Raw genomic sequence first — 15000 nt, forward strand, 5'->3', positions numbered from 1 at the left:
AAGCCCATTTTAATAACAGTGCTGTGATTGTGTTGTTTCAGGGACTTGTCTCGGCTTTCATTATGGATGTTATTTCTGTATGAAGAAGTGCAGGGATCCCCAGTGGATTCAACAAGCTGTTCAATACGGATAAACCTCAGCAAAGCTCGCGCTCTTTTTATTCACTATGAAGTCTCAGTGTCGTTTTGTTACGCTTCTAAGACACTGCACAGTTTTTGGGAAACGTTGAGGAATGTGTGCGACTGACGCGCTGCATGTGAGAGAAGGCCATCTGATCTGCAGGCTTCGTGTACAAGTGATCTGATGATGGTGAAACTCCGCTAAAGTCAAAGCGCGTGTGTGGTGTGTGCGTGTGTGATTATACATAGATATAGATACAGATATAGATATATTTTTGCTATTGGTTCCCTGAAGCGCGACCCAAACACTGGCGGGGTGCCGAGCACCGTGCAGCTCTGAAAATAATGAAAGAGAAGTCGAAAAATGCGGCCCGGACTCGGAGGGAGAAGGAGAACAGTGAGTTTTATGAGCTGGCTAAGCTTCTGCCGCTGCCCTCCGCCATCACATCTCAGCTCGATAAAGCGTCCATCATCCGCCTGACCACCAGCTACCTGAAAATGAGACTGGTGTTTCCTGAAGGTCAGACAATAATAAGCATCAAACTTCACCTTAAACTGTTACCTTGCTGTTGCTGTTATTTTACTGCACTTTATTATTATTATTATTATTATTATTATTATTATTATTATTATTATTATTATTATTATTATTATTATTATTATGAGATAATTATTTCTCAGCTAAGTTTATTTATTATTTATTTTTATTGATTTGTTGTAGTCTTTTCTTTAAATCAAATCTTATTAAATTCTTAATTTTGGTGGATAATTTGTTCAAAATATAGACATATAAAATATATATCTTATTGCTTTCTTGTAGTGGTAATTTAATTATAATACATTATAGCAGCACCACATTTTTTTGTATAATAAAAGCGGGCTTTAATTACTATTATTATTATTATTATTATTTATTATTATTATTATTATTATTATTATTATTATTATTATTATTATTATTCCCTCTAGGTTATACATGGGTTACGTTTTGTGCTTTAAATAAGTGTCTGTGCTGGTTTTGTATGTATATAGATGTAGTGTTTTCAGAGTCAGGCAGGCGTGGAGACGCTAAAGGGGATTAGTCAAACTTCTCTCTCAGCTCTGGGCCGTGAGTGAAGGAGCGCCGCGCCAATTAGCGCTGATCTTCTCCAGCACATGCCGCTGTGCATAACGCTTCCAGCGCCAGCCACAGGCTTGAGACCTGTATAAACCTGGCCGTGAGGATGTAAAAAAGTGGCGAAGTGTTCGGGCCAGTCCCTCACAGCACTCCTGCTTTCAGGAGTCGCATATCAAAGTGAAACGTTAGCTGTGAGGCTTTTGATAGTGGCTCTAGTGGGGAAATGTCGAGACGTCAGGGTTGATGTTGACCCTTAATACTTTCACATGCGGGTGGAGTTGCTAAGAACATGAGGACTTGAAGCGATCATTTATCCTGAGGTTCTGCATGGATATTCTCCATCATCAGCTTTATACAGCCAACGTTTAGGAAATGAGCTTCTACAATGCAAACCTCAGTCTTTCTTCACGGTTCATGTTGTTGACAGCCTAAGCTCGTGCAGGACCTTTAATATCTGGTCTAAAAGTATTTCACTAGCGATTATAATACACATTATTCATTGTCTAATTTATTATTAAAACACACGGTCGATCTATATACATGCATAGTATAAAAATTAGACAAGAATATAAAATGTATCAAATATTAATATATAATATAATATAATATAATATAATATAATATAATATAAAAGGGTTGTTGATATTTTTGTTATGAAAGCAGACTTTGAGAATGTCACAGGTTTGTCCTGAGCAGAGAGTTATATCAGTACAATACCTACACGGATATAGTGTTTGTTGAAAACAATAAATCGGGATTATAAATAAAGCCATTTAATATTTGTGAACATTGACAGGCCAGAGTGAGAGCTGTTGTCCTCCAGAGCTTTATCAGTGGCGCACTCGGCTGGGGACAAACACAAGAAACACTGCATGTATTTTAGCCATCACTTTCTTCCCATCCTCTTCCTCCTCTTCCTCCTCGTTGTACTTTGTGTTTGCTCACCTCGGGGTCAGTGTAATAGCACACTGCTAGTAGCCTGAGCAACAACGTTCTGTGTTGTCGAAGAACATCACATTTTATTTAAAAAATACCGAATGTTGGAGTGTTTCTGACGCGCGTTATTTTCGGTCTGGTGTGGGAATGACAACCTTTTTTACCTTTCATCTCCAGTATTTCCCTGATGTAAATAAACAACAAGAAAAAATACCTTTCAATATTTTTTATATATTACACTTTTCTAGTATCATTATGATGTGGACTAGAATAATACTACTACAAATAATGATAATAATAATATTAATAATAATAATAATAATAATAATAAGAAGAAGAAGAAGAAGAAGAAGAAGAAGAAGAAGAAATTATTATTATTATTATTATTATTATTATTATTATTATTATTATTATTATTATTATTATTATTATTATTATTACTACTACATTTGCTAGTAAAAATCAAGACATTTGTGCATCTATCCCTAAGCGGTTTATTGGTAAAAGTAGACATGTGTTTTATCCAGCTTGGCATTAGGCGATTTGGATACCGTTGGAAAGTCTCCAGTCGAGTCTGTAATTCTGAAAAGATGGAGGTGATTTTCTCACCCTAGAAGCAATTGAAAGGTTTCTTGTGGAGCGCTTCAGTGGATTATTTTTATTTCTCAGCACAAACGAGAGCTTTTTGTTTGAAAGCCGCTTTTAGCTTCAGTACAAACTCTTCATGTCGCGAGTACAGAGATCTCATTTCTTCTGCCTAACAGAGTTCGTTTTGTGATTATCTTAAACACGTTAGTTTTTCTTTCCCTTGCAGAAGGTCAAACGTAAAAATAAACCTTCAAAGCTTTGACGCATGAAGTCCACAAATTCACGAGCTGTTTGTTGTGAAAAAAATCATAACTCGAAAATCACGTGATATCCAGAAATTATTTTATTCAAGTGTTCTTCTGATTTTATTATTATTATTATTATTATTATTATTATTATTATTATTATTATTATTATTATTATTATCTGTTAAACGGAAATTTTAAAGAGGACATGTTAAAGTTTGTACATTAGCAGATGAGCTGAAGTGTTGTATAGTACTGAAGCAGTACTGGATATTTCAGGATAGTCATACACAGTTTAGAGGTGAATGAGGATGTGCAGGCCGTCTGTGTTTGATTTGTGCTTCAGCAATGATTTGATTGTTTCTGTTGTGTAAACCCGAAGTGTATATTTGGTTAATATTAAAATGGGAATCGGAGCTTTGCTGTGATCCTTGTTTGTTTTCGCAAATTTGCATTTCAATAGGGGATTGCGTCGGGGCTGAGAACAGACTGCACCTCCGCACTTCTCTTAGCATGCTCTGTCCTCTCACTGCATCTGCATAACACTGACAGCTGTACTGCATGTTTACTTCCAAATGTACTCACTTTCTCTTATTCATTAATGACACGGCTTTTTAAAAAAAATTGGTCAATGTAGAAAAAAGGGATAAATGTATTTTTTATTTTTATTTAATTCGATCGCCTAAGATCAACAATAACAATATTTTTTTATCAATAATAATAATAATAATAATAATAATAATAATAATACACGGGCCGATATGATCTAAAATGTATTGCATTTATTGTGCAGGTTTGGGGGAATCCTGGGGCCACGTGAGCAGAGCCAGTTCTCTGGACAATGTGGGCCGTGAGCTCGGATCACATTTACTACAGGTAGGATTACATTCATACACCTAATGTTAATAGCTATTAATGAATTACCGACATAATAATAATAATAATAATAATAATAATAATAATAATAATAATAATACCTGTTGAATAATTTGGTATTTGTGGTGTAACAGATAATGATGCTATGCACATTTGGCACATTTGCATTTGCCACTATAATGTTATATATGAGCCTCAGTAGGAGAAGCGCGAATGGAACCGTGTTGTTTAACCTGAATACACGAGATGCGGGAAATTCAGAGGTTACAACATTTATCGGTTTTGTGAATAAACGTAAACACGTGTTCAGTGATCATGATGATTTTATATTCTAAGCGAAACCGAAAGATTCCCCCTAGGAATTAAATCAGACATTTCATCAGACGGTGTTTTGTTGGTTTACGTATTGGACAAGGAATAAATCTAATTATAGGCGTGTGCATTTTCATATATATACATGTGTACTATTTATAACTATTTGTTTTTCAGACTTTGGACGGGTTTATTTTTGTAGTCGCCCCGGATGGGAAGATCATGTACATTTCTGAGACTGCTTCTGTACATTTAGGCCTGTCCCAGGTAAAGTGCATGGTACCATACTGTCTGTAGGTTTTTCCTGTCTGTGTTCTTGTAGCTGAACGCGTGTTTGAGCAGGATGACAGAGGTTCATTTTAACAGGTAGAGCTGACGGGGAACAGTATTTATGAGTACATCCACCCTGCTGATCATGATGAGATGACCGCAGTGCTCACAGCGCACCAGCCTTACCATTCTCACTTCGTCCAGGGTACACACACACACACACACACACACACACACACACACACACACACACACACACACACACACACACACACACACACACACATACTGCACAAACATATATACCTTTTCTAATTTATCCTTTTTATTCCTCTTCTGTTTATATTTAGAGTATGAGATGGAGCGCTCTTTCTTTTTGAGAATGAAATGCGTCCTGGCCAAAAGAAACGCAGGATTGACGTGCGGCGGCTATAAGGTTAGAATATACTAATCTAACCGTTAGATAATTTGATCGGATTTTATTACACCTTGCAAAACCTGTGTACTGGAGATGTTAAAATAGTAATTAATTTTTGTACAAAATTCCTGTTGAATTGTATAATTTTTTAAATTAAAAAAATAAAATCCCTTTAATACCATACGCTCTTTCTTTCTTTCTTTCTTTCTTTCTTTCTTTCTTTCTTTCTTTCTTTCTTTCTTTCTTTCTTTCTTTCTTTCTTTCTTTCTTTCTTTCTTTCTTTCTTTCTTTCTTTCTTTCTTTCTTTCTTTCTTTCTTTCTTTCTTTCTTTCTTTCTTTCCAGTTAATATTGCTTAAGGCCTTAACTGTGAATAACACTTAATGCTTTTGAAATATTATACAAATAACATATATAGGTGAACATGAGACTTTTTGTTTTCATGTATCTGTGTGATCATATTTGTATTTTTCCCCTGTTTTTTTTTTCGTAAAGGTGATTCATTGCAGCGGCTACCTAAAAATCCGGCAGTACAGTTTAGACATGTCACTGTTTGACGGCTGCTATCAGAACGTTGGTCTGGTTGCCGTGGGTCACTCACTGCCTCCAAGTGCAGTGACGGAAATCAAGCTCCACAGCAACATGTTCATGTTCAGAGCCAGCCTGGACATGAAGCTCATCTTCCTTGACTCCAGGTAGTCTGCATCCTCATTCTCTCTGTAGGATGGATTGTGTAGCTCTACACAAAGAATTTACTGTTGATAGGCACATTGGTGTCAAATAATAGTTAATAGTTATGTGTGTGCATGTGTGTGTGCATGTGTGTGTGCACGTGTGTGTGTGAGAGAGTTTGTTTGTTGGTGTGTGAAGCGGTGTTTGTATATTCATGTTCCATCTTGAACATGCATATGCACCTGTTATTTTGTGCAACATGCATGTTTGCATGTTAGGTTTATATTTGTCCAAATATTTTTTGTGTATTTGTGTGCGTGTGTAGGCGGCTGTGTGTACACAGGTGTTTGTGTGCACATTGGCAATGTAATTATTCTTCTCCATGTTGGTTTGCCAGGGTGGCAGAGCTTACTGGCTATGAGCCACAGGATTTAATAGAGAAGACTCTTTACCATCACGTCCACAGCTGTGACACCTTTCACCTACGCTGTGCACACCACTTGTGTGAGTTAGCTTTGTTTTTGCTCATTCCTCTGGTTACCTTCTTCCCCTGACATGGCCAGTCACACTGCAGCCACAGGAATAATCACAACACGATTACTTATAATGAACACAGCACTTCACTTTCAATTAATGTTAATGCTTTACACTTACAGTATATAGCATGAAGACAGAGTTATAAATATATTCTAAATCCATACATTAGATGAATCATAATTAACACACTGATTATCAATATAGTGAACTTTATTTTCATAGCTAATTTATTTCCAGAACATATTTTTAAGACATAAAAAAACAAAAACAAAAAACAACTTGATTTTAAAAAACTAGTCTAATTGAAAAAGTGTCATTATGGAGTTCAAATTACAGTTTTCTGTGTATCGTTTCACATTTTATCTTTAACTTTAATACGGTTCATATCAGGCAGATAAGCACAAGCTTATTGTCTATACAGAATGTACATGTGTATAAAAGTACTGTTTTACATTTGTATATTAAACCTAATTAAGCATGTAATTTATTCAACTGTAAGTTGACTAATGTTGTTATTTTATTCACATAATGCGATGATGGTTAATACAATAAACACAGCTGTAAAAAGTGTGTTTGTGTTTTAATCACAGTTCATCATCAATTACTGCTGATTAAATGTAGAGAATGAATGCATAGTGATGGGGAAGGTGGGGATGTGGGGATGGGGGTGACGGTGACGTAGATTATCCAACACTGAAATTATGTTAAAGCTCAGGATTTCCAGCAATATATAAATGGTTCAGTAATGTTTTTTTTTCTCGTTCTAAGATTAGCAGGTTAATAGACATCTAAATCCCCCTGATGTGAGATCTGTTTCTCTCTGTTTCTTGCTGTATATCTGCAGTGTTGGTGAAGGGTCAGGTCACTACAAAGTACTACAGGTTTTTGGCTAAGGAAGGCGGCTGGGTGTGGGTGCAGAGCTATGCAACCATTGTGCACAACAGCAGATCCTCCAGACCTCACTGTATTGTCAGTGTGAACTATGTCCTCACGTAAGTATGCAAATTATTTATTCATTTTTTTCTATTTTCATCACATAAAACATTAAGACAAACGTCTATCAGCTTTTCTGATCTGAACCCTATTTATAAAGCTATCACGAGAGGTTATTTGCTTTCATTATAAAGATGTCATTCAGGTTGACATGCATATAATGCATCTTCAATTTCGTGTACTACGGTTCACTATTTATGTGGTTGTGAGGAATTCAATAAAAAAATATATATTCTTGCAGTTAAAGTATAACTAGCTGCTGTCTATATGTAATTATTAAAGTCAGAAAGATGAAGTGATTTTTTTTTTTGTTAGATGATAGGCTATTATGATAGCATATATGTGTTGCATGATTTTAGACTTCTGAATATAAATTTAATTAGGGTGTGATGTTAACTTGTGATCAGCATGTTAAATAAACCTGACAGCTTTACTGATTTTATCTGCTACATGTCACTTTAATCACTGTTCACACGTTAACCGTATGCCTAGCAAGGATAATAAAACATCTACACCTGAATTTGAAAATATTTATCAAATACATACATTTTACACATACAAATCACTACATGTGCATAATTTAGAAGGTAAAAATGTCATTTCAATAAAATATTTAGGAATATCATTTATTTTGGGAAAAAACAACAACAACAACAACAACAAAAAAACAAGCAAAAGAAAAACCGGTCATGTACACAGCCAATAATTAAGTAATAAAGAAATAATCAAACATATTATTAAAATATTAAAATATTTTATGACAATAAGGAAAAGGTTTCTTTTAAGGTTTATGGATTTACTGGTGTCTTATTTATTTGATAAGCCTAGTGCTCTACTATCCTGTTCTCACAGCTAACTCCTACAATTACACCCATGTATGGTGAAAGCGATGCTGACCCCAGTAACCTCAGACGTGCTCTTGCTTCTTCTCAGCTAATCGCACTGTGCACCGCTCTGAAACATGTCTGTAGCTTAAAAAAATTGCACAGCGTGCACCTGTCGAGTACCGTAAATGGGCACTTCCGTTTTGTCCATGTCATTCTGCTTGTGCAACCTTCCATGCTCACGGTGGCATGAGAAGCAGAAATTAGTATGCAGAGGCACGTTTATACACATCGGAGAAGGTGTACTGGTCTTTACCCTGGAGGTTAGTGCTACTGTTGTGTGAAAGGAAAAAGGCTTACTACACTGGGAGATTAAAAAAATAAACACATAAGCTGCAATCATTCAAAATATAATTACAAACAAATTACATATTTTATAAAAATAATGGAGCTAAATACTGGTCATTTCCTACGTACTCAGTTTTTGTGCTGTGCTGTCAGATATCATTTCAAAGCATAGCAAATGTTTTATAATTCACTATAAATGCACTGCTTATTATATATATATATATATATATGTGAGCTGTTAGTGATCTTTTTAAATGGCCACGGGTCATGGCTGCTGTAGTGCTCTTCTATCAGGTGGGAAATCTGTGTGGAAACAACACTCTCAGCTGTGGCTCTGTTCACTACATGAATTATATGGGTGGCTGATTCTAGCCTGATTTATTTGTCATGCATTCGGATGCATTATCACTATTTCTCCGGAACTCTCACTAAAGAATGAAGCGACTCTGGTTGAGAAGCCATCCGTCATGTTGGGGCTGGGAGTGAGAGCTGCACAGATGACTCAAATGAGGTTTTGTGTTTCTATGCACATCTAGAAAGTCATGTGGAATCATTGCTATCACCTGACATCCGTGCTTTAGCTCTCATTTAGACTGCCTGTTGCAGATGTGAATGATTCGGCTCCATAAAAGCGTCCATTACGCAAAAGAGGTGCCGCGTGCTCATGCTAATGTGAAGCTGAGATCAGCTTCACGCAGCTCCCTAAGCTCAAAGTCATAAAAAGAAGTGTTTATGAGCCTTAATTAATAGGCTGTAAAGATGATGAGTGTTTATAGCACACAGCTTGCTAAGTGTGTTGTTGAGTTCAGTTCCTCCCTGTTATGCCAGCGGTGTGTTTGAGCCACAGATCAGTGCTCTTATAATTTAAAAAAGTAAATGTAGGTACTGAGACCTGCACTCTGTTTGACCCTGCCTTGTGTGTATTAATGTGTGTGCGGGTACATGTGAGTGTGCGCATGTTTATGTGTGTGTGTTGTCTCATAATTGCGAAGCTAATCTTTGTTCACAACAGAAGCAGGTGAATATGTCTGGCCCCTTATCCTAGCTTATCAGAATGTCTGCCTGTTCACTGCACACAAAATGTGTGTGTGTGTGTGTGTGTGTGTGTGTGTGTGTGTGTGTGTGTGTGTGTGTGTGTGTGTGTCTGTGTGTGTGTGTGTGTGTGTGTGTGTGTGTGTGTGTGTCTGTGTGTGTGTGTCTGTGTGTGTCTGTGTGTGTGTGTGTGTGTGTGTGTGTGTCTGTGTGTCTGTGTGTGTGTGTGTGTGTGTGTGTGTGTCTGTGTGTCTGTGTGTGTGTGTGTGTGTGTGTGTCTGTGTGTCTGTGTGTGTGTGTGTGTGTGTGTGTGTGTGTCTGTGTGTCTGTGTGTGTGTGTGTGTGTGTGTGTGTGTGTGTGTGTGTGTGTGTCTGTGTGTGTGTGTGTGTGTGTGTGTGTGTGTGTGTGTGTGTGTGTGTGTGTGTGTGATGGTTTTAGTGTCTTCATAATCACACAATCCTTATACAATTATTTATTTTTTCAGAAAATGCAGTAGTTTTTTTTTTCAATAATATTTCTAGGCCTGGAATATTTGTTACACTAATAATTAAGAATTATGACACTCCTTACAAGGATAGTAAATATAAGTAGTATACATATATATGTGTCTTTGGTGTGTACATGGTGGTGGGCACATGTCCAAATGTCTGCACAAGGACAGGAATATCTGACATTTTTTCTATTGTGAGGGCACTTAGTTTGTCCCTATGAGGAAATACTTTGTCCATAGCTTATTGAAAGCAATAATAGAGCTAACAGGTTTCCTTTTGGCTACTGAATTAAGAGATTATACAGACGAATGAATTAATGCAATTATTTCAGTGGAAGGACTTCTGAGGGGTGTGTGTGTGTGTGTGTGTGTGTGTGTGTGTGTGTGTGTGTGTGTGTGTGTGTGTGTGTGTGTGTGTGTGTGTGTGTGTGTGTGTGTGTGTGTGTGTGCGTGTGTGTGTGAGTAAGTAAGTAAGCAATAACTAAAATGACACTGCCGGGTCTCTGCTCAGCTCATTGCATCACCTTCTGCTTGTTTTGGCTTCTGTCCACAACCTGTAACCACAGTTATAGATTCCTGCTTGCCCAATGACTCTTAACTCAGATTAACATCATTCAATAAGAATGTGTGTGTGTGTGTGTGTGTGTGTGTGTGTGTGTGTGTGTGTGTGTGTGTGTGTGTGTGTGTGTGTGTGTGTTTCTTTATGGTTTGATCTTTGGCTGACGTTTTGGCTGATCTTTTTCTGGACTCTCCAGACAGTTTTCTTGGTTTTGAAAGTTGAATCATCATAGGGAAGAAAAATCCATACCGCACTTTACTCAGAAATCAATTTCCATTTCCTCATGCAGGATCTGCGTGTGAGCTTGGTTTAGTCAGACATAGCTCTTAATCTCACTGCGTATTTGAACTGAAACGCTTCCCCTCTGTCGTGTGTTTGTAAAAGCCTTGCTCCAATCTGCAGGAGAAACAATGGTTTCCAACTGTACCTCCTCCTTTCTTACGTATACACACTGTTTCTCTTCTGCACACACACACACAAACACTTTCACGTTGGGCTCTTCTAAATGAGCAATTGCATCTTAATTACCAAACAGATGTTAGCTTGTATTTACAGCATTGGGAGAGTTGAAATAAAAAGCCCTAGTACACAAACACACCAGAGACACACTTATACAAACAGCCTCACACCAATTCGCTAGAGAGCTTGTCTTTGGGTAATGAAAGTATTGATTTAAAGCCTGCTGAGTGCAATACCTGTTGGACTTCAGCTGTAACTTCAGCTTTAGATTTTTCTCAACAGGGAAACTGAGTATAAAGGCCTACAGCTGTCCTTAGACCAAGCGGCATCCAACAAACCATCTTTCACCTACAGTAGCCCATCCAACCCGGTCAGTGACAACAGGAAGGCGAGTAAAAGCAGGGTGTCTCGTACCAAACCCAAAACACGCCTCTCTCCATACCCACACGTGAGTGTGTTCTTTTAATAAGCTGAATACCTGTTCCTCCGTTCATTTTAGAGAAAGTGATTGATGGATATTTGTGTTTTTATGCAGTACACAGGATTCCACACTGAGCGCTCTGAATCTGATCAGGACAGCAGCCCATGGGGTGGGAGTCCTCTGACTGATTCTGCCTCCCCACAGCTATTAGATCAAAGTGAAAGCATGGATGCATCGTGTGTGTACCGCCAGTTCCCAGAGCCCCGCCCTCTGTGCTACAGCCTGCCTCTGTCTGAGGAGCATCACACATCCAGTGATCATCAAGGTCACAGTCATTCTCAAGCCTGTGAGCGTGGCCGCTGTGAAGCTGGCAGGTACTTCCTGGGTACTCCACAGACTGGGCGTGAGGCGTGGTGGGGCGCCGCCCGCTCTCTCCTGCCTCTACCCAAATCCCCACCTGAGAATGGAGATGGGTATGAGTGTGCGATGCCCCACATCACCTCCATCCACAGCCTACATGGTAAGTGTCACTTTCAGTACTGTATGATGCAATCAGGGGCTGTGAATACAACTGAAGGATGAATAGTTTTAGTCATATCAACACTGTGTGGATAAAATTAAAGACTTCTGGTCTAATGCTTTGCCTCTGGTGTCTTTCTTTGACTCTTGTTTGCAGTGAGAGGCCACTGGGATGAGGACAGCACGGTCAGCTCTCCTGATGCTGGCTCAGCCAGTGACTCAGGTGACCGATACCGAATTGAGCACTTTCGCTCTAGCCCACAGGAGCCCAGTAAGATTGAGACACTGATTCGGGCCACACAGCAGATGATAAAAGAGGAGGAAAACAGGCTGCAGCTGAGGAAGAGTGGTACTGAACGAAATCTAGGGCCTGCTAATGGTCTAGGTAAAAGCACCAGCTCCTGCTTCAGTAATGAGTTTGCCCAGACAGCGCTGCAGGGTGTTGTGTGTCGGGGTTCAGCTCAGGTGATCAGCCCCGCCCCCAGCCCCACCCCTCTGTCTCGTCTCAGCAGCCCCAACTCTGAACAGTTGGCCAAAGCCAAAGACTTCCTGCAAACTGAGCTTTCATCGCCACAACAGCAGCAACAACAGCAACAGCTGGGGCTTGCAGGCTCCTGCGCCGTCTCTCCCACTCCTGCACTCTACCCCTCTCATCCACGCCAGTATCTGGACAAACACACTGCCTACTCACTCAGCGGCTACACACTGGAGCACCTCTATGAGGCAGACAGCTTCAGAGGATACGCGCTAGGGTGTGCAAGCTCCTCCCACTACGACATGACCTCTCACCTGCGCATGCAGGCTGAGCAAACCACCAGCCATAAAGGGACCTCCGTCATCATCTCCAATGGCAGCTGACGCTCAGACCCTGACTCTGTCTCTGAAAAGGGACAAAACACCCAATAATTCTGTAGTTTCCTGTTCTGAGATTGGTTATGTTTATATTTGCATTGCTTAGAAGGATTCTGTATTAAGGTAACTACATTCATGCATTTAAAATACCGATGAATCAGATGAATGATATTTAAAAAAAAAGCATTTTACAAGAGTAAGTGTTTAAGGAGTTTTATGTCACAAATTAAACTACAGTTTGGAAAAGGAAGTGACTGGTCAAGGAAAAAGACTAATATTATAAACAGTTATGACCCAATGAGGAAAAAGACAAAAATCCTAGTTACTGATGAATACAAGTTGTGATTATCTCCATAAAAAATGGGTTTTTTATTTGCAATCAGTATTTTTCATGTTTTTTTAATTATATTTTTTAAGTTATACAATGGTTTGAATGATCTAATTGTCTATCATTTTCTGATGATTTGAGTGACACAAGTTACTTTTGACCTTTTACATTTTGCTCTTGCTCCCATTTAACGTCCCATTCATTGTTTTTCACAAGCAAATGAATTAGTGTTTTTAATACAAGCCACCTTCCATATATGCTGAAAAAAATTAGAAATTACATATATTGTACAGACAAATATCTGACACATCGTATCCAAGTCTAACAGTAATCAGACCTTTGAGTAAAGGGTTAAAGTAATGAATTGTTTTTTTTTTTATTAATGGTTTCTGCCACAGGTTTGATATATTAGCTACCATAATGTGACATAAAGTTATACAAGACCGCAACATTTGTAAAACTTTTTCAAGAAATATATACCATTTTGTTTAAATCCTGAATTAAAAATCAATGTTTCGATGTGTCAGAGTATTTGTCTTGTACCAGCATTCGATTTCAACAAACAAATATTCCAAAACTCTTGTATAATCCAGGCTAAGCCGAGCTCTGTTAGTCAGTGAGGCTGTTGACTGAGAATCGCAGGTGCAGTGAACTTCTGACTTTTTAGCAATATAGCTAAATTTTTCGGTTCCAATGACCTCAGTTTAATATATTTCTCACACATGACATGATGGGAGAAATCAGGGGCTTCAGGCTGAAACTGGTAAAGCAGGATGTGGAATTCTTTATACGATTGTGAACTGAGTGAATGTAACTGTGATGGATTTGCAAGACGGAGATGACGTAAAAGAGGTGTGCTAGGTCTGGTGGTCTGTGAAATGAAACTCTGACTGATACAGACTGACAGGGACAGAGCTGTCTGAGCCTCAGCTTGTCCGTCTCCTCTGCTCTCAGGCTGCTTTCTGGCCCGGAGAAACCGGCGCTCTTTGAGACTGCAGTGTTTTCTTACAGTGAGGAAAATCCTTCTCTAAATTTATTTATGATGTAAATAAGCTCAAATATGTTTTGATGCACAAGTGGCAAATGTATTTATTATGTGAATGGAAAAAAAAAAAGTTTTCATTTTGGTTTTAAATATAGTTCCAGTCAAACCAGAGTGTCCTCTTTAATTTTGTACCTCCGACTATTTAATTAAAATTGTACAGTCCTAAATTACAATTACACACTTAATTACACAACAAACAAGCACTACATTATAATACAATATGCATTATAATTTTTATTTGAGCTGGAGTACTTTTTACACTACTATTTCAGTACTATTACTATTTTATATATATACATTTATTTTCAGTAAACTAATACACCTATCATATCATTTCAAATGCTAAATTGCCTTCACAGCAAAAATAATAAATGTCACTATAATAACTTTTATTTCGAAATGGTACATTAGAAAGTAAAAATACTATATGCTTTAATTTTAAAATGCATTATATATTGAATACAATGGTCTGTAACTGCCTTTTCTCAAAATATAAATAATTAATATTAATAAGATTTATTTTTCCAATAAGTAATTGTGTATTATTAATTTAAATGTTGAAACAATTTCTTTAGATACAAACATGATTTTTTTTGCACCATCCAGTAACTCCTTTTTCTGCAGTGAAAATAGATTTTTAGAGAAAATAGAAAAGCGTTCGACCCAAAATAACAATACCTCAGACTCCATTGCAACAGGAGATGATATAGAGTGTTTGCTCTAATCATTTTTTGGCAAACAATTTGAAAAGATTCAGACCTAACCATTTCAGCTAGAAGTCTAATAAATGTGCCTCACACATGTGTGGCAGCTTTTTCAAATAAAAGAACAGATGAAAATCGATAGAGAAGGATCTCCAATTAGTCTTGACTAAACTGAGGGATCAGAAAGGTCAACAAAGCGGGGTGGCTTTCCTCCTGTCCACTGATAGATGTTTACTGTTTGCTATAGTGATTCTTTTTTTTTTTTTTTTTTTTAACCAAGCCCATGACACAATTTTACACTTCTCCAGAACACCAACACCAGCGAGGACATTTTTAA

General features: G+C 37.9%; 1 protein-coding gene across 3 annotated transcripts in view; it reads left to right on the top strand.

Moving 5' to 3' along the window:
• Positions 1 to 13433, top strand: part of sim1a (SIM bHLH transcription factor 1a) — a 13912-nt gene extending 479 nt beyond the window's left edge. For 2 of the 3 annotated variants that reach the window (XM_027148954.2, XM_047810671.1), the window contains exons 2-12: positions 42 to 639; positions 3799 to 3881; positions 4371 to 4460; positions 4560 to 4668; positions 4814 to 4899; positions 5375 to 5574; positions 5949 to 6055; positions 6933 to 7080; positions 11077 to 11242; positions 11330 to 11735; positions 11892 to 13433. In XM_027148954.2, the coding sequence (XP_027004755.1) occupies positions 465 to 639; positions 3799 to 3881; positions 4371 to 4460; positions 4560 to 4668; positions 4814 to 4899; positions 5375 to 5574; positions 5949 to 6055; positions 6933 to 7080; positions 11077 to 11242; positions 11330 to 11735; positions 11892 to 12592 (2271 nt within the window). In that variant the 5' untranslated portion in view covers positions 42 to 464 and the 3' untranslated portion in view covers positions 12593 to 13433. Of the gene's footprint in view, positions 1 to 41; positions 640 to 3798; positions 3882 to 4370; positions 4461 to 4559; positions 4669 to 4813; positions 4900 to 5374; positions 5575 to 5948; positions 6056 to 6932; positions 7081 to 11076; positions 11243 to 11329; positions 11736 to 11891 lie in introns of those variants that run through there. The other variant, XM_047810672.1, reaches the window with a different exon arrangement.
• Positions 13434 to 15000: the final 1567 nt, after the last annotated feature.

Source organism: Tachysurus fulvidraco, chromosome 3 (genome assembly GCF_022655615.1).
Source record: "Tachysurus fulvidraco isolate hzauxx_2018 chromosome 3, HZAU_PFXX_2.0, whole genome shotgun sequence".
Taxonomy (NCBI): Eukaryota; Metazoa; Chordata; class Actinopteri; order Siluriformes; family Bagridae; genus Tachysurus; species Tachysurus fulvidraco.